The 27,212-nt window shown below is 45.8% G+C and overlaps 1 protein-coding gene across 9 annotated transcripts in view; it reads left to right on the forward strand.

Annotated features, from left to right (window-relative positions):
• The window catches only part of dmd (dystrophin), a 2,562,635-nt gene that overhangs the window by 2,378,740 nt on the left and 156,683 nt on the right, over positions 1-27,212 (forward strand). For 8 of the 9 annotated variants that reach the window (XM_086007360.1, XM_086007362.1, XM_086007361.1 and 5 more), the window contains 3 exons: positions 19,477-19,555; positions 22,329-22,389; positions 25,093-25,131. In XM_086007360.1, coding sequence (XP_085863486.1) covers positions 19,477-19,555; positions 22,329-22,389; positions 25,093-25,131 — 179 coding nt within the window. The remainder of the gene's footprint in view (positions 1-19,476; positions 19,556-22,328; positions 22,390-25,092; positions 25,132-27,212) is intronic. The other variant, XM_086007369.1, reaches the window with a different exon arrangement.

Consider the following 27,212-nt stretch of genomic DNA (forward strand, 5'->3'; position numbering starts at 1 on the left):
TCGGGCATGCGGACGATGTGACCCGTCCATCGGAGCTGATTGAGCGTAGTCAAAACTTCGATGCTGGGGATGTTGGCTTGAGCGAGAACACTGACGTTGGTGCACCTATCCTGCCAATGGATTTGCAGGATCTTGCGGAGGCAGCGTTGGTGGTACCACTCCAGTGCTTTGAGGTGCCTGCTGTACATGGTCCATGTCTCTGAGGCATACAGCAGGGTGGGTATCGCTACTGCCCTGTAGACCATGAGCTTGGTGCCGGGTTTGAGGTCCTGGTCTTCAAACACTCTCTTCCTCAGGTGACCGAAGGCTGCACTGGCACACTGAAGGCGGTGTTGGACTTTTTTATTGACGTCTGCCTTTGTTGACAGTAGGCTCCTGAGGTATGGAAAGCGGTCCACGTTGTCCAAGGCCTTGTCGTGGATTTTGATAATCGGGGGGCAGTACTGTGTGTCGGGGGCAGGTTGGTCGAGGACCTTTGTCTTACGGCTGTTTAGTGTAAGGCCCATGCTCTCGTACGCTTCGGTGAAGGTGTTGACGATGGTTTGGAGTTCGACCTCCGAGTGTGCGCAGACGCAAGCGTCATCTGCACACTGTAATTCGACAACAGAGGATGGAGGGCGTAGGAAAATGCTGGCAGCCTACTTTAGCACAGCATATTAAGTCATTTAACTTGCCTTGAACCACCCAGTACTCTGGAAAAAAGATGTCCTTTGAGGATGGAACTTAGGAACTAGGAGTATGGAGAAAATAGTGACCTGGATTTTCCTCTTGGTATCTACCAGTTTTCGGATGAACCCGGCATGCAATTAGGCAGAAAATGGAGAAGGGAGGCCTACCCACACGGCTCTGCCCGTAAAGTAATCTGCCAGCATTTTCCTCTGCCCTAAATAAATGGCAGGAAGCAGGGCTTGGGACTCCAGCTGATTACAACAACAGCAACAACAACAACTTGAACATAGTAGAACATCCCAAGATGCTTCACAGGAGCGTTATCAAACAAAATATGACACCGAGCCACATAAGGCGATATTAGAACAGGTGATCAAAAGCTTGTTCAAAGAGATAGGTTTTAAGGAGCGTCTTAAAGGACGAGAGAGAGGGAATTCCAAAGCATAGGGCCTAGGCAGCTAAAGGCACAGCCCCCAATGGTGGAGCGATTAAAATCGGGGATGCGCAAGAGAATTGAAGGGTTACCCTTCCTTCCTGCCTGTGTACCACTGACAGGGAGCAAGACTGTTATTAAGGAGGCAGTAGAGAGACTTGCATTAGAAGGCAGGCATGAGCGAAAAGACATGATTTTGCCACCTCTACTTCTTGTATCACATCCAGCTGCTGCCTTTGTATCAGAGGGGCTCATTCACAGCCACGCAGCACAATGTGAAATATTTAGGGAGCTTCTCTATCTGTGTCTGTGTAGTCATCTCCAGCACGTCCATCTTATTCTTCATCAGTGTGCTGTCTTCGGGGACCAAAGCATGGGGACAGCTTCCACATGTATGGTGTTGACACCTAGCTTTACCTTCCACCACCACCCCCATAAGTTCATGACTGTTGCTGTGCTGTCTGACTGCCTATCCAACATCAGTCATGAATGAGCCAAAACTTCCTCCTGCCGAAAACACTGGCAAGGCTAAAGACGTCCTGATTCATTCTTGCCAGAAGGCGCATTTTAGCCCCTGATTCCATCCCCCTTCCCAGCTTCACACTCAGGCTGAATGCGATAGTACACAACTTCATTGTCCAGCTTGACTTTGAGATGAACTTTAAATTCCATATTCAGTGAATCTCAAAATTGCCTCTTTCCGCCTCTGAAACATTACCCTCCCGAATCCCTATTGCATCCCCAGTGCCAGTGCAACTCTGATCCATGTCTTTATCAACTCCAGGCTCCATTCCTCCAGTGCTCAACTCTACAGCCGACACCCTTTCCTTTACTTGCCTGCAATGTTGTACTCACCTATCATGCCTATTCTCCCCAGCCTTCATTATCTCCCCATCCAGCATATTTCAAAGTCCTTATCCTTCTTTACTAATTCCTTCCTGGCCTCACTCCACCCTACCATTGTACCAGTCTAATAGCTAGAGCCAGAACAGTGTCCCAGAACCTAATTCACATGATCTCACAACACCATGGGGTACCTTAGAGCTGCTCTGTAGCTGTTATCTGCACAAGTTGATTGTAAGCCCCTGGGTTATTATTATAGACATCGAGCCATGTCATGGTCCTTCCAGAACTCGGGATACTGCTCAGTTCATATGATAGGTGGCACAGTGAGTATGTGCTTAGGCATGCATGATTTTCCTCTTAATTTCTGAGGAAGCTAGCCCATCCAGTCTTGCCAATAAAACCAAAGCATGGTTGTTCAATGGATCTCGCTCATACTGGCAAGCTTGGGTTCAGCAAAACAAGAACATTAAAGAGGTCATAAAGATAGTTAGCATGGCGTCACAGTCGGGGGGCTGAGTGTTTTTCCGAGTTTTAGGTTAAGACCTATAAATGAGGCAGTATTGTATGAACCTGGGATAAGTGGCTTTGGTTATGAGGAGAAACTAAAATAACTGGAGCTTTTATTTATTAGACAGAGAAGGTTAAGAGAAGATCTGATAGAGAGGGGTTTTGATAAGTTAAATAGGGAAAAGCTATTTCCACGAGTCGGTGAGTTGTTTACTAGAGGGCATAACTTTAATGTGAAGGGAGAGATGAGGAGAATGTATTTTACACTGAGGGTTGTTAGCACATGGAGTGCTCTTAAAAGAAAAGTTGTGGAAGCAGAGTCTGTAATAGCTTTTAAAAGGTAAAAGGGAAGTGGATAAATATTTGACAAAAAAAATTAAAAGCCAATTGGGAAAGGACAGAGGAATGGGACTAAATGGATAATTGTTTCAGAGAACAACACAGATGAGATGGGCTGAATGGTCTCCTTCTGTGCTGTAGATTTCTGTGATTCTATGAACATGCGTGTAACCAATGCCTTACCTGAGCTGGAAGTGTTTGATTATAAAATTTAGTACAAAAAATGGAAAGTGTCTCATTCTCCAGTATTCACCTTGATGAGCACAAAAGCTCACCAATTACTAAATTTTGAAAGGTAAACTAACACAAATAATGTCTGGCCCCTCTACATCCTTGTAATGGCATGAATGAACTCAAGAAATAACAATGCATGTATTGAATCCTTAGTGACTGTAACTATATCCGCTTTGCGAAGACACACCGCTTATTTTCCAGTAAAACAAAAAGCAAAAGACTGCATATGCTGGAAATGTAAAATAAAAACAGAAAACGCTGGAACCACTCAGCAGCTCAGGCAACATCAGTGGCCGACAGTGTAGCGGAAGAAAAAGGCAGGTGGACACCAGGGGCGCAGATCACCCCATATGCCATGTACATGGTCATTTTATTCCCGCCCCCTTTTCCCTGGCTCTGTTCATCCTTATAAGCTGTCCATCCGTAACATCTTCCGGTTCTGACGAAGGGTCATAGACCTGAAACGTTAGCCTAACCTTTTTCCTTTTTCCACAGATGCTCCCTGACCTCCTGAGTGTTTCCAACATTTTCTGTTTTTATTTGATGATTTTCCACTCCCTGATGGGAGTGATTATTTTAGTAAAGCCTTCTTGATACTAAAGTTCAAAGTCAATGTAATGGTCAGAATGTTTCTTGGTTTTGTCACTTCTTGGAAGGCGCTGTGATGTAAAAAGACTACTGAGCACTTGGTTTGAGTATAAAACGAGGCTTTAATCAACTGTTTCACAACCATGAGTTTCTAGTTACATCACTCGTTCCTGGTTACAGAAACATCCTGAGCAAGCTGGGCCCACGCCTGAGTATTTATACTCCTGGGACAGCACCACCAGCTGGCCACCCAGTGTTATTTCATGAGTCATTTCTCCATGAATGATAAGATTCATGACACGCTGTGAATTCGATAAATTCTGACTTGCTATCTAATCAGACATTTCTCTCAGAAAACAAAGAATTATGTAGCACATTTTGGCTAGAACTAAATGCCGTGGTTTGCACAGATTTTCTGCTAAAGGATAATTACAGAAATAACAAAAATGCTCTGGTGCATATAAGCCAGTTATAATCCTGTTAAAGCGTTAGGTTCAATTAATGTGACCAAGTTCCTCTGCATGTGCATGATAAAAGTACATTTTACTTAAAATGTCTATAAAAGCCCATCCGTCACCCATAACACTTTTTGCTCAGTGCATTTCTAACTGGATGTGATGGCAACCATTTTACACTAAATTAAGTGTGAAGGAGGGAAAAGTGAAATTAATATTGAATTGTATTTTTAATACCTTGGAACTTTTACTGTTTGAAATAAACCTGGATGGACATATAAAGGGCAATTTTGACTTTGGGCACTCGTGTAAAATGGGTGATATCGATTCAGCCGGCCGTTATACATGTCTCCTCATTTTCATTTCCTTGAAGTAATTGAAAATGTATAATGGGAGGCTGAACTGATATTGGCCATTTTACACTATTACCCAAAGTCAAGATTACCCCCATAGTGTGAGAAACATCATGGGAAGAATTGAACCAAAAATACAGGTTGAATGTACAGTAATTGTAGTTTGTCAAAATAATTAAACAGCTGCTAACACATGTTAAGAACTGGTTGCAGTTTCCTGAGAACAAAGTCAAGTTCCTTTGATGTTACCATCTCAGAAAAGATGGAATTATGAAATAAAAATAATCTGTGTTGAGATGAGAGGACAGATGCAACTTGGCCAATTATATGGCAAATGCAGTTCAATTAAGATAAATATGAAGTCGAACATTTTGGGGAAAAAAGAACAAAAAATAGAAATGCACCCTTAAAGTTAATATGGGCTGGCGGGACAAAGAGATCTATGAGTGCAGATACACAGAACTTGAAAAACAGAATTGCAAGTGGATAAAGCCATAAAAACGCAAATGGGATGTGATAATTACTATATAAAGAAAGTCTTGCATTTATAGAGCAATTAACATATCTCTCCAACATCTCAAAGCACTTCATATACAATTAATTACTTTGAAATGCTCCGACGGCAAAATGAGTTTGCCCGCTGAGCCCACCGCCATAGCTAACTTGCCGTGCTTTTTAGACCTTGTCGTCCGTCCGGGAGGACGCGGGCTTGTTGGAGTTTTTTTTTTCTTGAGGGAAACTGCAAGGAGGCCAGCAGCATCGAGCTTTGGCGCCAAAACGGGCGTGGTACGCGCACCATCCTGCTGGGGGAGGGCTGGGCTTCGCTCGCGTGGGGGAAAGGCGCCTCATGGCCGCACAACATTGCTGAGTAACAGTAACTATCTTGTCTGCCTCTGCAGCGAGTTCAGCACCATCTGTGATGGCAGTGTTGGCCAAGGCCGCCTGAACCGGTTCGGGTAGCTGGCAGAGGAAAAGCTCACGGAATAAAAAACATTGGGGTTCCGCGCCCAACAGCGTGAGCATTTGACTCATCAGCTCTGACGGTTTTGAGTCCCCGAGGCCGGGCATGGAAATAAGCTTGCGTGCCCGCTCCGACTTATTAAGATCAAATACCTGTAGCAAACGGGCTTTAAGCGCTTCGTACTTGCCCTCCTCCGGTGGGCTTCCAAGGATGCTGACGACCCGCGAGGCCGTGGCACTGTCGAGAGCGGGTCGAATCCGCTGTGACCTCCCGGAGAGCGAACTGTGCTTCTGCCTGGAAAAACCATGCTGCTGGCTGCTGTTCCCAGCACTGCGGCAGTTTAAGGGCGATGGCGTTCGTGTTCATCCTCGACGAAAGTTGTCCGACGAGATCGGGGTCACCAATGTAGGAACGGGGGTTCCTATCTGAATAAGGTATTCGACTCGATGAATCAAATCAACAGGTTTTAATGAACAACGAAGTTAACAGGGAAACTACAGGAGAAACGGTACACAGGTCTAATCAGCTTGCTGGGCACTCGACGACTACTGGAAGATTCTGGAAGCTGACGTCATGAGTTAGCTGATCCCAGCTAGGGCTAGTGTTTAGGGTGCTATAATTGATCACTGTGTCCTGGGTTAGGAAGGGAAAATAAACGGGGTTTCTACAACTGATCACTCTCTGGAGACTTTGCTGCAAGCCTGCACACTTGGTGAAGACAGGATTAAGCTTGACTGATATTTTGCCTCCCCCGCCCCCCACCCCAGGTTCCCAATACCAACTGTTAAGGTTCAGACATGTATAATGGTCACCTGAAATCGTCCCTTTGTCTAGGGCAACCAGCGGCTGTAAAGTCATATCCCAGCAGTCAGTGCCTTCAAATGAGGAGAGGATAGGAAGGGAATATTAGTGAAAAAATCCCCTCAGTTTTTCTATATTGAAAATGGTGGTGTTAATGAGTTATTCCATATGCACTTAATTATGTATAAAAATAAGTAAGTCGTATCCTGTGCCTCGCTGTGTAAATGTACCTCGTGTGTGGTGCCGAGTCATATCAACCAGGAAGGCCCCAGGTTCGATCTTTTACCTGTGCTGAGTTAGCTGATGTCAGCTAGGTTGATAGGGAGGCTGCTTTGAAATGGTCTCAGTGCCCTAGGCAGGGAGAAAATCTGCAAGGGTTCCTAAAGCTGATCTTTATCCAATCCCCTCGCTGAAGATGCATGTGTGTGGACATCAGATGTGAGGCTCCCATGGTTGAATAGCCTGCTTACATTAATTCTCTGAGATGACATATAAAGAACAGGCATGGGTTCAAGTAATGTCAATTAAACTGTCTCCCACTTAGAGCAGCACAAAATTTGTGGGGCTGGGAGGAGGATAATAAAAAAAAAATTATCCAATTTTTCATTCAGGATGAGCACTGGTTCCTTCACTGTTAAACAGTCCGCCCATTTCCTAGATGATGCTGAGTTACGTGATCTCAATCCAGACCTAAATGTACCCCAATGCCAACAGTTAGGGAGAGAAAAAAAATCAGCCCATGAATCATGCAGTTAGATTATGTTACAATGGTTTGCTGTGTGAAGTCCTTTTAAGATGCCATGCCAGTGTGCCAAGGGCTTCATTTGCAAGTTGTTGATGATGGGCATGAATGGTAAGCAATGAAAGAGCTGGAAGTACGTCTGAGAGTTTAGTATAGACCAGAATTAGGTGTGTAACAGGCTAACAGCATGGGTATTTGGGCCTGCTACCTTGTATCTGGTACTGTTGGGTAGTGTTACTATGGCAGCTTCCTTAAGGTGTGCAGTTTTCTTCTGCATTTGTGCTCCCGTCCTGCTGATACTGCACACAGCATTTACCTCCAGCCAGGTGTGCAACATTGCTGCCTTCTTTTGGAATGGTGCCCTGGAGTGCCAAACAGGGCATCCTGTCTTGCACCCAGCTCATAGAGAGCAGTGCCTTCACTTCATCATCCAACCAAACAGGTCCTATGTCACTCAGGGCGATTTTGACAGCCCTGGAGAGGCGGGTATGGAGGCGGAACTGCCAGGAAAACGGCAGAACTTGGGGGCGGGTGCCCATCCCGCCCCCCCAACCCGCCTCCATGCCATCTTGCCAGGAGGCAGGTAGCCGTCCCGCGCCGGGTCCTGTCTCCTTGGAGGCAGGAAGGGATTAAAGCCTATTAACTGCCTGTTAACAGGTAGTTAACAGGCAGAAAATAGGATTATCCCCTTTTTGCCCTCACAAGTGCGGGCTTCCTGAAGATTCCAAAGCCCGCCAGGTCAACGAGGCGAGTACTGGGTCTGCGGGGGTCGGGGGGGGGGGGGCGGGGGTGGTGCAACAGTGTGCTGTGAAGGTAAGTGATGGGTGCAAGAGTAGAGAGGTGAGTATCTGAGGTAAGTGTAAAGTGTTAGTAAAAGTGTACTTACCTTTGTTTCTTCCTGCAGGCTTCAGTCGGTGGGTATGCGGAGAGTCTCGGACCTCCGTGTTGCGGATGAGAGATGGCCGTTGCATTCTCAGATGCAACAACCATCTCATTTCTGTAAAAGAAAGAAGTTTGATGAGATCAATTCAAGACCTCATCAAACTACAGAGAGTGTCACTGTTTGACAGCTTCACAGAGCTGTCAAACGATGACAATTCATCTGTCAAAAATTTTTGACAGATGAAACGTCATATGTTGACGTTCTCTGCAACCGATTTTCCCTTAATTAGCCTGCTAAGCCTGCTGGGTGGGCTTAACAAGGTCAATCAAGGGAAAATAGCGTGGGTTGGCCACAAATTGATGGAGGTGGGACATTGACCTGCCAAGCAGCAGTCCCGCCTCCAACACGCCCCCATTAACAAAATCGACCCTCTGTCACTTGCCTTTTCTTGCTTCCATAATTTTGTTGTCATGCAGATTGTTTCATTAAGTACAGTCCCAACCACTTACGGCATTCACCCTAAGAGGGCGCAAAGCAACTAGCGCCGGGGCTCGGTGCGGCGCCGCTAACGCCTCCCGCGAAATTCAGCAGGAGGTTAGCGGCGGTGGTAACCTTTAGCACCCCGCGGTGTTGTGCCTCCGGCAATGACGTCATCGCCCTGCGCAGCGCCCCAGCCGTGATTTTTGGTCGCGGCCCCTGACTTACTGTCAGTCGCTATGTCTGACAGGGTTGGGGGGGTCTACCAGCGGCCAGGGCGGCGCCAATTAATGGGGAGGTGCTGGGCACCAATTTTTGTTGCTGGCCGCCTGCCAGCACCTGCCCCCGTTGCTGTCCCTGGCCTCCTGTGAAGCCCCCCCTGCGAGGTGCCGGCTGCACTCCGTGAGCCCGGCACTCCTCTTGAGTGCCGGGCTCTTTTGCCGGCACTCTGATCCCTGGTGGCCCAGCTGGGCCCCGGGTCATGCTGCGCTAGGCGCCTCCCCTTTAATAAGAGGAGAAAGGCCTGCAGTACCACGCATGTAGCGCTGCGATATTCACTCGCAGCACCCCAAGAGCGAGGCGGGGCACTTCCAGTAGCGCCCTGCCTCCCTCTTGGGGCGCTACAAGTGAATTTCAGGTGCGGGGGCGCTAACATTTTCGGGGGGCTACTTTTAGCCCCCTTAATCTATTATGGCTTAACCGGACATTGCTTATAGTGGGCAAATCGTGTTAACACCAATGCACCACTATAAGTGCCGGGATATGTACATCCTTTTGCTATTCAAAGACTTTTGCTAGTCAAAAAACTTTGCCCTCCACATTTGGCTACTTCCCTTTAAATGACCGCTGCAGCCCTTTATGTAGCGCAGGAAAATAGCCTCCTCCCAAGCTGACTGTGAATTCCTAGCAGCAGGCGCATTCCATGCTGGGAGCTCATGCTACATATCAAATTAGGCTGATCCCAGATGTTTCAATGGATCAGACATGCAGAATGTGGGCAAGTTCTGTTACTGAGTGCTGGAATTGGGAAAAAAAACACCCCTCTATGTCAGAAACAAAGACAACAGATGTAGCCAGCTCCCTTTGCTCTGATCCAACAGTGTGTCTCAATCTCAGAAAAGCATCAGTGTGAATTTTCCCATTTTGCACATTGGTTGTCCATTTCTGAATGAGAGTCCTAATTCTGGGGAGTTCTGTGCTGTAGATTCACATTCACTGGTTTAAGGCTCGTTTCACAAGCGACCTCAAACTCATTTTACACAGGGGCCGAGACACTTACAGTAATCAGGGAGGAAACTTTCTCCCCATCAGTTTGGCCTGGATTTGAGCTCGGGTCCCAGTGCTGAAATCTCATTCACTGTAGCATTCAGTCCACCAGTGAGAAATGAGAAATAACAACAAAAAATGCTGGAAAAACCCAGCAGGCCAGGCAACATCCGTGGAGAGAGAAATAGAGTCAACGTTTCAGGTCGAAACCCTTCGTCAGGACTGAGAGAAAACACAGGAAATGAAACAGATTAAAAGGCCAGTTTGGGGGTTGGGAAATGGGGATGAAAGAACAAAAGAGAAGTGAAGAGACATTAAGAGGTATTCAAGACGAGACGAGATGGTGATGAGACTAGTAAGGAGACAGAAGACGGCTCTAGATGTTTATTAAATGGGTGAAGTGTGAAGTGTGAAATGCGCTGGCAGAATGAGAGACAGCTGTCATGTGGGAGAGAAAAAAAGGGGGAAGGGCACAAAACAAAGGTGTGGATAAAAAATATATTAAAATGTAATAGGGGCCGAGGTTAAGATCTGAAATTGTTGAACTCGATATTGAGTCCGGAAGCTCCAAGGTTAAGTTAACAGTGCTGTTTAGCTTCAGCAGTTTTTTGGAGCTGACTCCTTCTGCGACAGGTTTTTTTTTTATTCGTTCCTGGGATGTGGGCATCGCTGGCAAAGCCAGCATTTATTGCCCATCCCTAGTTGCCCTTGAGAAGGTGGTGGTGAGCCACCTTCTTGAACCACTGTAGTCCATGTGGTGAAGCTACTCCCATAGTGCTGTTAGGGAGGGAGTTCCAGGATTTTGACCCAGCGACGATGAAGGAACGGCAATATATTTCCATGTCAGGATGGTGTGTGACTTGAAGGGGAACTTGGAGGTGGTGGTGTTCCCAGGCGCCTGCTGCCCTTGTCCTTCTAGGTGGTAGAGGTCGCAGGTTTGGGAGGTGCTGCCGAAGAAGCCTTGGCGAGTTGCTGCAGTGCATCTTGTAGATGGTACACACTGCAGCCACGGTACGCCGGTGGTGGAGGGACTGAATGTTTAAGGTGGTGGATAGGGTGCCATTCAAGCGGGCTGCTTTACCTTGGATGGTGTCGAGCTTCTTGAGTGTTGTTGGAGCTGCACTCATCCAGGCATGTGGAGAGTTTTCCAGCACACTCCTGACTTAAGAACATAAGAACATAAGAAATAGGAGCAGGAGTAGGCCAATCGGCCCCTCGAGCCTGCTCCACCATTCAATAAGATCATGGCTGATCTGATCCTAACCTCAAATCTTCTATCACTCTGCATCCACCCGAACCCATGTGATCTCCCGGGAGAGGCGAAAAACCAGATAAAGACCCAATGGCCAATTTGGGAGAAAAAAATCTGGGAAATTCCTCTCCGACCCATCTAGGCGATCAAAATTCTTCCAGGAGATCACTCTGTCCCTATATTTTCTACAGTACTTACCTTCTGTAAAGGCGATCTCCACCCCAGCCAGGAACAGGAATAAAACCATCTCCTGAAATCTAACAGAATTAGAACACAGTAGGAGCAGAACAAGGCTACACGGCCCCTGGGCCCGCTCCACTACCCACAGGGCCATGACCATTCCGAACCCAGACTCATGTCCAATTTCCTGCCCGCTCCCCGTAACCCTTTATTCCCTTTACTTCTAGGAAACTATCTATTTCTGTTTTAAATTTATTTAATGATGTAGCTTCCACAGCTTTCTGGGGCAGCAAATTCCACAAACCTACCACCCTCTGAGTGAAGAAGTTTCTCCTCATCTCAGTTTTGAATGAGCAGCCCCTTATTTTAAGATTATGCCCCCTAGTTCTAGTTTCACCCATCATTGGGAACATCCTCACCGCATCCACCCGATCAAGCCCCTTCACAATCTTATATGTTTCAATAAGATCGCCTCTCATTCTTCTGAACTCCAATGAGTAGAGTCCCAATCTACTCAACCTCTCCTCATATGACCACCCCCTCATCCCCGGGATTAACCGAGTGAACCTTCTTTGTACTGACTCGAGAGCAAGTATGTCTTTTCTTAAGTATGGACACCAAAACTGTATGCAGTATTCCAGGTGCGGCCTCACCAATACCTTGTACAACTGCAGCAATACCTCCCTGTTTTTATATTCCAACCCCCTAGCAATAAAAGCCAACATTCCATTGGCCTTCTTGATCACTTGCTGCACCTGCATACTAACTTTTTGAGTTTCGTGCACCAGGACCCCCAGATCCCTTTGTACTACAGTACTTTCCAGTTTCTTGCCATTAAGATAATAACTTGCTCTATGATTTTTCCTGCCAAAGTGCATAACTTCACACTTTCCAGTATTGTATTCCATCTGCCAAATCTCTGCCCACTTACTTAGCCTGTCTATGTCCCTTTGCAGGTTTTTTATGTCCTCCTCACTCACTACTTTCCGTCCCATCTTTGTATCATCTGCAAACTTTGATATGTTACACTCGGTCCCCTCCTCCAAATCGTTAATATAGATTGTAAAGAGTTGGGGACCCAGCACTGACCCCTGCGGAACACCACTAGTTACTGGTTGCCAATCTGAGAACGAACCATTTATCCCAACTCTCTGCCTTCTGTTAGATAGCCAATCCTCCACCCATGCCAGAATATTACCCCCAATCCCGTGATTTTTTATCTTGAGCAATAATCTTTTGTGTGGCACCTTGTCAAATGCCTTTTGGAAGTCTAAATACACTACGTCCACTGGTTCCCCTTTATCCACCCTGTATGTTACTTGTACCTTGTAGATGGTGAAAAAGCTTTGGGGAGTCAGGAGGTGAGACACTCGCCGCAGAATACCCAGCCTCTGACCTACTCTTGTTGCCACAGTATTTATGTGGCTGATCCAGTTAAGTTTCTGGTCAATAGTGACCCCCAGGATATTGATGGTGGGGGAATTTGGCGATAGTAGTGCTGTTGAATGTCATGGGGTGATGGTTAGATGCTCGGTTGTTGGAGATAGTCATTGCCTGGCACTTGTGTGGCGCGAATGCTACCTGCCACTTATCAGCCCAAGCCTAAATGTCGTCCAGGTCTTGCTGCATGCGGGCATGGACTGCTTCATTATCTGAGGAGTTGCAAACGAAGATCCCCAGTTCTGACTTTATGATAGAGGGAAGGTCATTGATGAAGCAGTTGAAGATGGTTGGGCCTAAGACACTGCCCTGAGGAACTCCTGCAGCGATGTCCTGGGGCTGTGATGATTGATCTCCAACTACCACAACCATATTCCTTTGTGCTCGGTTTGATTCCAGCCAGTGGAGAGTTTTTCCCCCGATTCCCATTGACCTCAGTTTTACTAGGGCTCCTTGATGCCACACTTGGTCAAATACTGTCTTGATGTCAAGGGCAGTCACTCTCACCTCTGGAATTCAGCTCTTTTGTCCGTATTTGGACCAAGGCTGTAATGATGTCTGGAGCCGAGTGGTCTTGGCGGAACCCAAACTGGGCATCAGTGAGCAGGTTATTGGTGAGTAAGTGCTGCTTGATATCACTGTTGACAACACCTTCCATCACTTTGCTGATGATTGAGAGTAGACTGATGGGGCGGTAATTGGCCAGATTGGATTTGTCCTGCTTTTTGTGGACAGGATGTATCTGGGCAGTTTTTCACATTGTCGGATAGATGCCAGTGTTGTAGTTGTACTGGAGCAGCTTGGCTAGAGGCGCGGCTAGTTCTGGAGCACAAGTCTTCAGCACGACAGCCGGGATGTTGTTGGGGCCCACAGCTTTTGCTGTATCCAGTGTGCTCAGCCATTTTTTGATATCACATGGAGTGAATCAAATTGGCTGAAGACTGGCTTCTGTGGTGGTGGGGACCTCAGGAGTAGGCTGATATGGATCATCCACTCGGTACGTCTGGCTGAAGATGGTTTCAAACGCTTCAGCTTTGTCTTTTGCACTCCCGTGCTGGGCTCCACCATCATCAAGGATGGGGATATTCATGGAGCCTCCTCCTCCCGTTAGTTGTTTAATGGTCCACCACCATTCACGACTGGATGTGGCAGGACTGCAGAGCTTTGATCTGATCGGTTGATTGTGGGATCGCTTAGCTCTGTCTATAGCATGCTGCTTCTGCTTTTTAGTATGCATGTAGTCCTGTGTTGCAGCTTCCTCAGGTTGGCACCGCCTTTTTAGGTACGCCTGGTGCTGCTCCTGGCATGCTCTTCTACACTCCTTATTGAACCAGGGTTGGCCCCCTGGCTTGATGGTAATGGTAGAGTGAGGGATATGCCGGGCCATGAGATTACAGATTGTAGTGGAATACAATTCTGCTGCTGCTGATGGCCCACAGCGCCTCATGGATGCCCAGTTTTGAGCTGCTAGATCTGTTCTGAATCTATCACATTTAGCACAGTGGTAGTGCCACACAACACGGTGGAGGGTGTCCTCAGTGTGAAGACGGGACTTCGTCTCCACAATTACTGTGCGGCGGTCACTGCTACCAATGCTATCATGGACAGATGCATCTGCAACAGGTAGATTGGTCAGGACGAGGTCAAGTAGGTTTTTCCCTCATGTTGGTTCTCTCACCACCTGTCGCAGGCCCAGACTGGCAGCTATGTCCTTCAGGACGCAGCCAGCTCAGTCAGTGCTACCGAGCCACTCTTGAAGTCCCCCACCCAGTGTACATTCTGTGCCCTTTCCACTCTCAGTGCTTCTTCCAAGTGGTGTTCATCATGGAGGAGTACTGATTCATCAGCTATGGGAGGGCGGTAGGTGGTAATCAGCAGGAGGTTTCCTTGCCCATGCTTGACCTGAAGCCATGAGACTTGATGGGGTCCACAGTCAATGTTGAGGACTCCTAGGGCTGCTCCTTCCCGACTGTATACCACTATGCCGCCACCACTGTCCTACCGCTGGTACAGGACATACCCAGGGATGGTGATGGAGGAGTTTGGGACATTGGCTGAAAGGTATGATTCTGTGAGTATGACTACGTCAGGCTGTTAATTGATTAGTCTGTGGGACAGTTCTCCCAATTTTGGCACATGTTGGTGAGGAGGGCTTTGCAGGGTCAACTGGGCTGTTTGTGCTGTTGCCATGTCCGTAGTTGATGCTGCTGGGCAATCCAGCCGGTTTTATTCTTATTGCTTTTCGTAACAACTGAGTGGCTTGTTAGGCCATTTCAGAGCGCAGTTAAGAGTCAACCACATTGCTGTGGGTCTGGAGTCACGTATAGGCCAGACCAGAAAAGGACCTTAGTGAACCAGATGGGTTTTTGCAACAATCTGATAATTTCATGGTCACTATTACTGATATTCCAGATTTGTTTAATTAACTGAATTTAAATTCCCCGGCTGCCGTGGTGGGATTTGAACTCACGTCTCTGGATCATTAGTCGAGGTCTCTGGATTACTAGTCCAGTAACATAACCACTATGCTACCGTTCCCTATCTGCGACAGATTCTTCATAAAATCTGCTGGGATAAACAGTTTGATTTGTGTCAGGTCGATGGACGAATCTGTTCAATGTGTAGAAATGATAAAGCACAGGCATCAGTATTCTCTGAGAATTTCTCTCCAGCACCTTTCTGCAAACAAGAGGAAAAGTGGAGTGTGGGAACTTTGCAAGGAAGCAGCCACTCAAAGACCATTGCTCAACACGTTTCAAGAAAATAAAAAAGTAATTAACAACTGTTGGAAGGTTTTTGATGCTTTGTTGTGGCAACTTCCAGCATCTTTGTCAAAGACAATTTTTTTAAATTTCAGCCTTTTACCCTATTCAGTACATCAAAGATAACACCAAAAGTCAAATGGATGGTGTTTCTGAGCTAAAGAGAAACAAGCACAAGTCGTTCTGCCTTTTATGAACCACGTCAGTAGTAATCTATTAGTAATTTAATTTGGTAATTATCTTCGTATAGGAGACTAGAGTCCGTTTGAAGTTGTTTTGCGAAGTAAGAAAGGGAAGATCAAATCACATTCCGTATTGACCTGTATGGAAAAGCTTTGTGCTGCTTAGACAGCTGCAAGTCAACAAAAAAAATATTTTTTCATATGATTGATGTAGTCGCGTAAGATATCAAAAGAGGTCTTGCTCAGAGCTGATGTTTATGGCAAAGATTGCCTGTTGGTCATTGCAGTGGTCTGATAGTGGACATTTCAATCCTTTAACAAGCACTGTATTTTGTTGCAATGATAAAACGTATGGTATTGGAATGGTTAGGAGCAACTAAAGCTCTGTAATATTTGAGAGGTTCCAGTCACATTGGAAATGGCAACTGTTCATGTTGTTCAAAAATGTCACCTGACCCACAAAATTGTGTCAATATAATATAATAATCTTCCTATTCATTCATAAAATTGCAGTCAGTTTACATTTTTGCTTTAGCAGATTACCTGATTCCCTGGGGTCTAAATTCCACATCGTTGTGCCCATTCTTACGACGTGAAACAGGTGCAACAATGACGAATTTAGCAGCACGACAGCCCCACGTGCAGTTTGCGTGTGCACTGGGGGGCCTGTGCTAAATTGGTCCGGAGAGTTTTTTTAAGCCAGCCCTGACGGATGCCCATAATGTGCACAGTTTTGATTTAAATATTAATATGAGCATCCTGCACCTGAATAAGGACGTGTTTGCTAAATTTGTGCATGGAAGTGCCTGATTTCTTGGGTCTTAACCTCAGCCAGGAGATCTTAACCTCAGCCAGGAAGTCATTGCCTTAACAGTTGGAAAGCATACTTCAGAAGCGGTATTTAAAGGGAATCTCACCTCTATTAAGGTGAGTCTTTGATTGGACTTGACGGGTTACTTGAGAGTGTTTTAAAGGGAGTACAACAAAGGTTCACCGGACTGGTTCCTGGGATGAGGGGATTGCCCTATGAGGAGAGATTGAGTAGACTAGGTCTATATTCCCTAGAGTTTAGAAGAATGAGAGGTGATATAATTAAAACATATAAAATTCTTAAGGGGCCTGACAGGGTTAATGCTGAGAAAATGGCTGGGGAATCTTGAACATGGGGTCACAGTCTCAGAATAAGGGGTTGGCCATTTAGACTGAGATGAGGAGAAATTTCTTCACTCAAAGGGTTGTGAATCTTTGGAATTCTCTACCCCAGAGAGCTGTGGATGCTCAGTCGTTGAGTATATTCAAGACAGAGATCGATAAATTTTGGGGAATTAAAGGATATGGGGATAGTGCGGGAAGGTGGAGTTGAGGTAGAAGATCAGCCATGGTCTTATTGAATGGCGGAGCAGACTCAAAGGGCCAAATGGCCTACTCCAGCTCCCATTTCTTATGGTCTTATGTTTTGCTGATTTTGGGGCTGTGACATCAGCGGCAGGGGCAGCGGCAACAGAGAGCTGCTAAAAGAGGGCAAAGGAGGGAAGGGCAGAGGAGGCTTTACACCATGAAGGTGTATAGAAACCGGATTTTTTACCTCCACTTCACAGAGGAGCAGTGCATTAGGTGGCTTCGCTTCTCCAGGGAGGCAGTGGCCTCTGCCATCTGTTCAATCAAGAATTGCAGCCCAGCATCAGGTCATCCACAGCACTGCATGTGACTGTGAAGGTTACTGTGGTCCTGGACATTTTTGCATCGGGCTCCTTCCAAAATCCAGCGGGTGACATCAGTAACATCTCTCAGTTTGCTGTGCACACTGCATTCAAGGTCACAGATGCAGAGTTTGCTAGCTCCCAGAAATTTGTCACCTTCCCAATGGAGGAAGCCAAGCAGGAGGAGAGAGCAGTGGGCTTTGCAATAATTGCTAGATTTCCTCAGGTGCAGGGCATTATCGACTGCACCTGCGTGCTCCCATACAAGACCAAGCCCTCTATTACAACAGGAAGGGATTCCGTCCCTTAAATGAGCAACTCGTCTGTGACCATAGGCATTGAATTACGCTGGTCTGTGCCCAGTATTCTGGCAGTAGTCTTGATGCCTTCATCCTACGCCAGTCCTCAATAACACCTCTCTTCCACCCAGACTGTCCGATGTCAGGCTTGGGGGCAAGATCTATCCGCTGAACTCCTGGCTCATGGAGGCTCCTGTCATAAACCTGGGCACAGAAGCACAGCGTGATAGAATGAGAGTCACGCCAGATCCAGGGTTCTCATAGATCACACCATCGGGCTCCTCAAACAAAGGTTCCAATAGTTGTGGGATTGCTGAGCTCTGTCTATAGCATGGTGCTTCCGCTGTTTAGCATGCATGTGTAACTTCACCAGGTTGGCACCTGATTTTCAGGTATGCCTGGTGCTACTCCTGGCATGCTCTTCTACACTCTTGATTGAACCAGGGTTGATCATCCATTTGATGGTGATGGAGGCGTGAGGGATATGCCAGGCCATGATTGTGATGGAATACAATTCTGCTGCTGATAGCCCACACCGCCTCACAGATGCCCAATTTTGAGCTGCTAGATCTGTTCTTAATCTACCCCACTTAGCATACTGGTAATGCCGCATGACACGATGGAAGGTGTCCTCAGTGTGAAGACGGAACTTGGTTCCACAAGGACTGTGCGTTGGTCACTCCTACCAATATTGCCATAGACAGGCAAATCTGTGACAGGTAGATTGGTGAGGACGTGGTCAAGTAAGTTATTACCTCGTGTTGGTTCTGCCCAGTCTGACAGCTGTGCCTTTCAAAACTCAGCCAGCTCAGTCAGTAGTGTTACTACCAAGCCACTCTTGGTGATGGACTCATTACCAACAACAAGCTGATGATTTCTATGAAGTCAATGGTGTTATACTGTACACATGCCACATGCAAAATATTGCTGATATAAAGTAAACAGGTTCATTAAAATAGTAGTAAAAGGAACACATGTTAACATTTGTTAATAATATTGCACAACTCCCTTCTGCCACTTTTTCCCCTCTATCCCTTTCTCTCTCGCTCTAACTGTATAACTATATAAAATATCAACACTGTTTGTGAAGCTGCAGGCAACTGAATACATTTATGTCACTCACCAGTCTCTTAATTTGATCATTTATTCTGACATGTCAGATGGGACTACTTTCCATTCTATTCAGTCTCCATAACTATCTTAGTTGATGATGGAAGACCAGAATAATTTAATCATTTGTTACAATGCTGGCTTAAACTCCAGGCTCCATTGCTCATTGGCACTGTAAGTATCAATATAGTTTACAAAAAAGAATTAGCAATTCAAGCAGTTTGGGTCAGTACACTCGTCTTTCATTCTGGAACTGGATTTGAAGCCAGCCGGACTGATGGAGTGCAAGTTTATCTCAGCTGGCATAAAGTTCAATACAGCACAAAGCTGTCCCTAATTTGGCATTAACTTGGCAACCTCACTCAGAGAAGCTAAAAGGCAGCCTGGTTATTGGAAATGGAGAAATTGGTTGGGGGCCAGAGAGGGGGAGGGAGAGGGAGAGGCATTCTTCTGAGGCTGGGATTAAGGCGAATTACTGAGGCAGTATAGAGTGCTGTTCTTCCCATGTGGCTGTGCTATACCTGACTGGGTAACAAAAAAGAGGGAAAATGTTCCATATCCCTGCACTGACATCCTTACCCTTGAAGAGCAGAACTTACCCTAACTATAAATTGAAATTGTCATTTTAGGTAGGGGGCTGTGTCCCTGTGACCAGAAGCAGGCAGTAAGTCCTCATGTTGGTACTGCTAAAAATGTATTTATATTCTTGTCATATTACAATATAAGAAAGCTGGAAGGGCAAGGGAAGAAAAATCCCATTAGTGTTAAAGTAAAAATTAGTTACAGTCCCAGCAATCATAGTTTTAATTACTTGTCATGAAGTTAGTCTAAAGGGAAGAAAATTAGATGAAAAATTATGGTTCATAGGAAATGAAGATTGCTATACCAGGATAGGCACATTTTAACTCCTTGAAAATATACTTAATGCACAATTGATAAAGACAACGGTTAACCACATCCTTTCAGCCATACTAATAATTCCTTCTCTTCTCTCTAGGTGTCCATAGATGAGCGCCTGAAGCAGCTGCATGAGGCCCATAGGGACTTTGGTCCCACATCCCAGCACTTCCTGTCCAGTAAGTAATGGATGCACACCATCTTAAAGTGATCTTCCAATCGCATTCTGAAAGTTTTTTCTATGTATAAAACAATTTGTTCATTTTCAAAATGCATCTATCTACAAGTGTATTCAAAATGTAATACAACCTGGAGTATAAAATCAAAAAGACCCATTTAACGTAGTTTATTTTCCAGTCGCATTGATTCTCATTCTCCCAAAGGAAACCTATCTTTTTCTTTGAGCTGTTATTTCACATTATTAGAACAGAAGTTATTTTTACACAATACCCTAAACCACTTATAAACCAAGCGACACTTGATAATCATAGTAATGTGGAGCGCATTGGTTCTACAAATTATCTCAGGTATGTGCTACCATTTGGCATGTTCCAAACCAGACAGGGCAAGATGGGGCAGGATAGAAGGTGGGATCATGGCTTGAACACCAAGATTTATTTTTCTGATTATGAAAATTCATTCACATCATAGCCTAGATTTTCCTCAGCCTACCACCCAAATTTTGGGCAGTTATGAGGTGGGCAGTGGAAGAGAATGGGGCAGGGTTCGTTACATAAGAACATAAGACGTAGGAGTAGGCTATTTGGCCCCTCGAACCTGCTCCACCATTCAATAAGATCATGGCTGATCTGATCCATGTCCAATTTTCTGCCTGGTCTTTTTTTTCTTATCATTTCCAGTGGGCACAGAAAGCACCCACCTATTTTTAGTCAGGCACATTCAAATGAGGTGGAAACGGTCATTACTGCTTCAGTTGTGCCCAGTCATATTCTCAGCTGCATGAACTAGGCATCCAGGGTTAGGCACTACAGAAAAGGCGCCAGTTTAATTTAAAGATCCCAGCAGCTACATTAAACCAATACCTGACTTCACATGCAATTTCAGTGATTTGTTTTGCTGTTGAGAACTGTTTAACCATCTGCCGTTGTGCCGTTTGCTGTGGGGCTGCCATTTCTGCCCTCCACCCTCATTAAAGAGAGCGCCCAAGTGGTTACGTATTGAGAATTCCCCTGTATCTTTGCTTCTGGGGGACAGAAGAGGTGGGATAATGGAGGGAGGCCAGGCCGCTCAGGCAGTACCAGAAGCAGATAGCAGCCACCTGTCGGAAGCCCCAAGCCAGGGTACACAGATTGAGGAGCTCTTACCTCTATTTGTCCCAGAAGAGCGCTTGTGGAGGCTGAGCTTCACGAAGGAAGACATCAGTGTGTTACATGTTGCAACCCAACCTACAGCTCACCTCTACCAAAGATACCATACTGCCAGTGGCTATAAAGGTCACAGCTACCATCCCCTGTAAGGTGCACTGCCTCCTGTGCGGCCTGCCTCCTCCAGTGTGCGGCCCATTCAAGTTTTTACACATGTGTCGTCTGTATCTACAATGGAAAAACCAGTGAGTGGCCTGTGCGGGACCTAACAGATGACTGCGCAGCCGCACAGCTTAGCCTTAAAATAGTATGCTCTGGGACCATTCCAGGTTATCACTGGGGACATCAGTCACATTAGCCAATCCGTTGTACACAAATGTGTAGAGCAAGTTGTCGATGCATCATTCATTAGAGTAAGCCATTCCACAGACATCACCACCCACCCCCCCGCCCCGCCCCGCCCCAGTGATGAAAGGTAGATTTTCTGATTGGAGTTTGTAATTAATTTTACAAATGCTCTTATAGACTGGTCATACAGTTTTCCTTTAAAAATTGAACTCATACGTATTGGGACTTCATTAACTCTGCATTATTTATCACCAGTTGATGTGTCAAAGTAAACAAGACAGGAGCAAGTTTGTGAATATTCATGGTGTAATATAATGATGCCAATAGATCATTCTCTGGACCCCTTGGCACTCTTCATGAACTTACTTCCAGTAAAGGTTGCTCTAGCAACCTCATGAACATTGCCACTGGTTTTAGTAGACCTGCTGACACCATTATACAAATTATTGATATTCATGTGGCCTCCTTTCTTAGTGGAGAAATACAACCTTATTCAAAGTTACCCTGCTCTTCTTGGAAATAGTGCTGTGGGTACTTTTACGTGCACCTGAGAGGGCAGACGGGGACGCCTCATCTGAAAGACGGCACCTCCAATAGTGCAGCACTCTCTCAGTGTTCAAGTCTCTGGAGTGGGACTTGAACCCGCACCTTCTGACTCAGAGGCGAGAGTGCTTCCAGAGTCACGGTTGACAATAATTAAGTACCAGAGCAGGGGTGTTCAAATGACGACCTCCGAAGATTTCAATGTAACCCTTGAATATTTATTCACTGACAACTCATCTCACTTTCTGTCAGAATGGAGAAAGCCTAGTTAACAAGAACAATGCACTGTATTTTGCTTTTCAATGGTTTTATTCACAATATTTTACAGGAAGTTTATTTCTGTATCTTTTGCGTTATACTAATGTTATAGTTGCAGCAGTATGTAATGGAACATTCCTAGATAATCTCACTGGTGATTTATTAAACATGTTTTCACTGTTTTATGGTGTGAAATGCGATGGTGACATTAAAAGTAATGTACACTGTAATTATCGACTTTCCAGGTTCGTAACCCATGTGCTTCACCATTATTTTTGTGGTTGATAGAGTTCAATTTCAAACAGATTATAGAAATATTTCTCAGACCGCTGGGTTAATCCTTCCCTTCTTCATGGGCAGCTGAGCAAACAGATGGAGATCTGCTGAGCTGAGTGTAAAAATAGTAACTTTAATGATTAATGTATTTTTCTTATTTACTCTGGACTTAACCTTTTTCTCTTTGGCTTTTTGTTTCCAGCTTCTGTCCAAGGTCCTTGGGAGCGGGCAATATCGCCCAACAAAGTGCCCTACTACATCAAGTAAGTACTACTTTTAAAACTGTATATGCTCATCAAAAGGTTGTAAAGCATCTTTGTTTAGCATATAAACTAAAAGCTCTTAGAAATAGGGATAACATTACAGATGGGCTCAAAAAGATGCTTTTATCTTGCACTAAGTCTTGTGACAGTGATGCAGGCTCCCAACTTGCAGGTGTTGCACAGCTGGTTGCAACCTAAAAGATTCATTTGTACCAGATCTTCTCAACCACTGGCTGTTTTGAATCCTGACTGGCACAGGTCTTGGTGTAACATAAAGGCAGCTAAAGGAGCTGGATTTAAGATCCTCTGAATGCCAATCTCATACACTGAGGCTTTACGAATTGACAGAGAAATTAAATCTGCTTTTTACACTTCTGGTGTTTTAGTTCTGATTCTAGGAGACATGTATTCATCAGCTAGCTTCCAGCCTTGAAAAGGTTAGATCAGTCTCCCTCGTCTCAGGGGCAGACTCATAGACTCATGTGTACAGATTTGCTGCTGGGACAAGGGAGCCAAGTTATGGACATGGGTCTTCCTGAATCTAAACTGAAACAGCTGCAGGGTAAAAGCAGCTTAAGCTGCCAGTGACACACTGCATCTAGACTACCAGGGGCCCAGACACACACTGCATCTAGACTACCAGGGGCCCAGACACACACTGCATCTAGACTGCCAGGGGCCCAGACACACACTGCATCTAGACTACCAGGGGCCCAGACACACACTGCATCTAGACTACCAGGGGCCCAGACACACACTGCATCTAGACTGCCAGGGGCCCAGACACACACTGCATCTAGACTGCCAGGGGCCCAGACACACACTGCGTCTAGACTACCAGGGCCGCAGACACACACTGCGTCTAGACTACCAGGGGCCCAGACACACACTGCATCTGGACTACCAGGGGCCCAGACACACACTGCATCTAGACTGCCAGGGGCCCAGACACACACTGCATCTAGACTGCCAGGGGCCCAGACACACACTGCGTCTAGACTACCAGGGGCCCAGACACACACTGCATCTAGACTACCCAGAGACCCAGACACACACTGCGTCTAGACTACCAGGGCCGCAGACACACACTGTATCTAGACTGCCAGGGGCCCAGACACACACTGTATCCAGGCTACCAGGGGCCCAGGCACACACTGTATCTAGGCTACCAGGGGCCCAGGCACACACTGCATCTAGACTACCAGGGGCCCAGGCACACACTGCGTCTAGACTACCAGGGCCGCAGACACACACTGCATCTAGACTGCCAGGGGCCCAGACACACACTGCATCTAGACTGCCAGGGGCCCAGACACACACTGCATCTAGACTACCAGGGGCCCAGACACACACTGCATCTAGACTACCAGGGCCCCAGACACACACTGCATCTAGACTACCCAGAGACCCAGACACACACTACGTCTCGACTACCAGGGCCGCAGACACACACTGTATCTAGACTGCCAGGGGCCCAGACACACACTGTATCTAGGCTACCAGGGGCCCAGGCACACACTGCGTCTAGACTGCCAGGGGCCCAGACACACACTGCACCTAGACTACCAGGGCCGCAGACACAAACTGTATCTAGACTGCCAGGGGCCCAGACACACACTGTATCTAGGCTACCAGAGACCTAGACACACACTGTACCTAGACTGCCAGGGGCCCAGATGCACACTGCATCTAGACTACCAGGGGACCAGACACACACTGCGTCTAGACTGCCAGGGGCCCAGACACACACTGCGTCTACACTGCCAGGGGCCCAGACACACACTGCGTCTAGACTACCAGGGACTCAGACACACACTGCATCTAGGCTACCAAAGACCCAGTGACACACTGTATCTAGACTACCAGGGGCCCAGACATACACCGCGTCTAGACTGCCAGGGGCCCAGACACACACTGTAACATACTATTCAGTCATATTTTCAGTCACGAGCCATTTCCTTGAAGTACTATTTCATGCCAAAACACAACTGGTATTAATATATTTTTTTTTTTTAACTCCTCTTTTCACTGTGTTTGAAAACAGTATCTCCAGCTCCTTTTATATTGGGTTAGGTGTCACTCTACTGCCATCAGCTCCCAAAGTGAGGCACTTAACCCATTATAAAAACAGCTTTTAAGACTCAAGACCCAAAACACTGTCATAGACGGAAGCTGCTTTTCTATTGGCTCGGCGGTGTGCTCGTGTCACTGGAGCCCGATGCTTGGGTCTCACGCAGCCACTGGCAACCCCAAAGTAAACTTACCAGATTCACTGAGACCAGCATCCAGGAAACCCAATTTTATCAGGTCTACCGACAAAGGTGAAAGGTTCACAAAACACCTTCAACTTAAATGTATAAAGCTTGCACCAATTATACTAAATTCACTTGGTGGGACACATTTTATTTCTGTGGTATTGTATTTAACTAAATACAGTAAATAAGTGAGAGTGAGATGATGCTTTATCCAGAGTACCAGTAAGAGTGCAGAAATAGGGCAAATCCATGCAGATTGTATTAGTAAATTACAAAAGCAGATATGTATAAGGGATAAACAGCAGAGAGGGCCTAGATATTCAGGCTGCTCACCTTGAGAGCTAATTAGACACATAGAGATTTTTCTTTATCTGTTTCAGTGGGGTTTATTTCCTAATAACAGCATACCATTCTTCTTCTTCTAAGCAAGTGTTTTTTTTTATTACAGTGCAAAGACTGTGATCGGAAGTAAACTAAGGTCATCAGAGTGAGATATCTAACTGCTTATTGTCTAATAGATTTGCTTGTAGTTTTTAGAAAGTTACCCTGCCGTGCTTAATAGCTTTTTCCACTTAAAAGCATGTGGTTTAGAAGCAATTTGTCCCTGTGTGTTGGCTCTGGGATCAATTAGTAATTGTGAAAAGGTGACTTTCTGATAAGAATTCCTGATATAAGCATGCTTTTTTTTGAAGAATTGAACCTTCTCTGACTTGTGATTGACTGTACATGCGTCCTTGCGTGCAAAATGACTTTATCTTATAAATAGAGGCTGATATGGTTCAGGCAGTGGTGGAGAATGGGATTTAATTGGGCTGCAATGCACAGAAACACAGTTCTGCCTCCTTCCTTCTCGTAAGTACTTTCTGGGCCCTCTACTCCATTGTAACTTTAAAGTACAGTATGTAGCAGCAAAATCCCAGTTTAAGGGTGTACCGTGTTCATGAAAATATCTTTAGCAACTTTTTTTTACTCTTTTACAAACAACACCAACTTGCATTTATATAGCCTTTAACACCCATGACATTTCACAGAAGCGTAATCAGACAAAAATTGACACCGAGCCAAAGAAGGCGACATTAGGACAAGTGACCAAAAGCTTGGTCAAAGAGATAGGACGTCTTAAAGGAGGAGAGAGAGGTGGAGAGGCATAGAGGTTTAGGGATCCATTCCAGAATTTAGGGCCTAGACAGCTGAAGGCATGGCCATCAATGGTGGGGCGAAGGAAGGAAGGATGCACAGAGGCCAGAATTGGAGGAACACAGAGGGCCGTATTTTGCGGCCCCTACGGGTGCGTACGAGGTGCGCACGCACCTGTAAGGGCCTTGCAAGTTCCTGGATTTGCGCATGTGCTAAAACCTGGAACTTGTGATCTGTCAAGAATCCGCATCCCCGGGAAAAGGGCATCCGCGGGCGGAGAGTTGGATTATTTACCCAACTTCTGCCCAGCGAATGCCCATAAAATTCTTATGCCTGGTAAAAGCAGGCATAAGGCCTGCTTTTACCAGCCTAAGAGTTTTAAAAAACAGAAAAATAAAATGTTATCAATAATTTATACATTTAAAAACTTGTGAAATAAGTTAAGTTTATTTTTAGCCCCTTTAAAATATGTAAATTTATTTTTCAAAAAATTAAATTTTTGTTTTAAATATTGAATTACATGCCATTTTAATTAATTTTAAATATGTGATGGTTTTTAAAAATTTATTTAAAGTGTAGAGGTATTTTTTGGGGTTTTCCCATTCATACTTATGGGGCTTCGGTACATACGAAATCCCGATACGCATGAATGGGGATCCCTTTCTGTCATTCGTTGGGCCAGCCCACATGATCCCAGGGGCGCTTGCGAACCACGTGTGCCCCAGGACATGTGGGCTTCCACGCATGTCTATGCATAGAAACCCAGGCGTGCGAGTCTCCGTGGATCCCGAGGCAGAAGGAGGTCTCCGATCTGGAAAAATCTGCGAACTTACCCGAGGGATCCCAAGGCGCCTATACTTCCAATCCTGGGCCTCTCCAAACTCCAAGCAGGACCCACGTATCCCAGAGGCGCAGGAAGTTCGCAAGCGTCCCTGGGATCATGTGGGCCATGGGGAGCCAATCGAAGAAGGGAATCTCCCTTCATACACTTGACAGATAGACCTGTCAAATATATGAATGGAGATCATCCCAAAAACATAGTAAAACTTTAAATAAAAATTTTTTAAATCACCTTTTTAAAATTAGTTGAAATTATAATTTAAATATTTTAAACAAAAATTTAATTTAAAAAAAAAATTAAAGTTTTTTACAGGGCTAAAAATAAACTTACCTTTTTTAAAAGTAATTTAAAAAAAAAACTTTTTCCAACTCTTACCCTGGTAAAAGCAGGCCTTGCCAGGCGTAAGAATTCTAAGGGTTTTCTGCAGGCGGTGGGTTTCCAGAAAGCGGATCCCTCTGCCCGCGAAGGCCCTGCTCCAGGGCAGGCGTCTGATCTGACAAGAGCATTTGTGACAGATCGGAAATGCTGGTTTCCAGTGCATGCGCTGTGCATGCCTGAAACCGGCATTTCCGATGTCCCTACGGGTCCAT

Source organism: Somniosus microcephalus, chromosome 14, assembly GCF_052327205.1.
Source record: "Somniosus microcephalus isolate GS21.2 chromosome 14, FLI_Smic_1.0, whole genome shotgun sequence".
Lineage (NCBI taxonomy): Eukaryota > Metazoa > Chordata > Chondrichthyes > Squaliformes > Somniosidae > Somniosus > Somniosus microcephalus.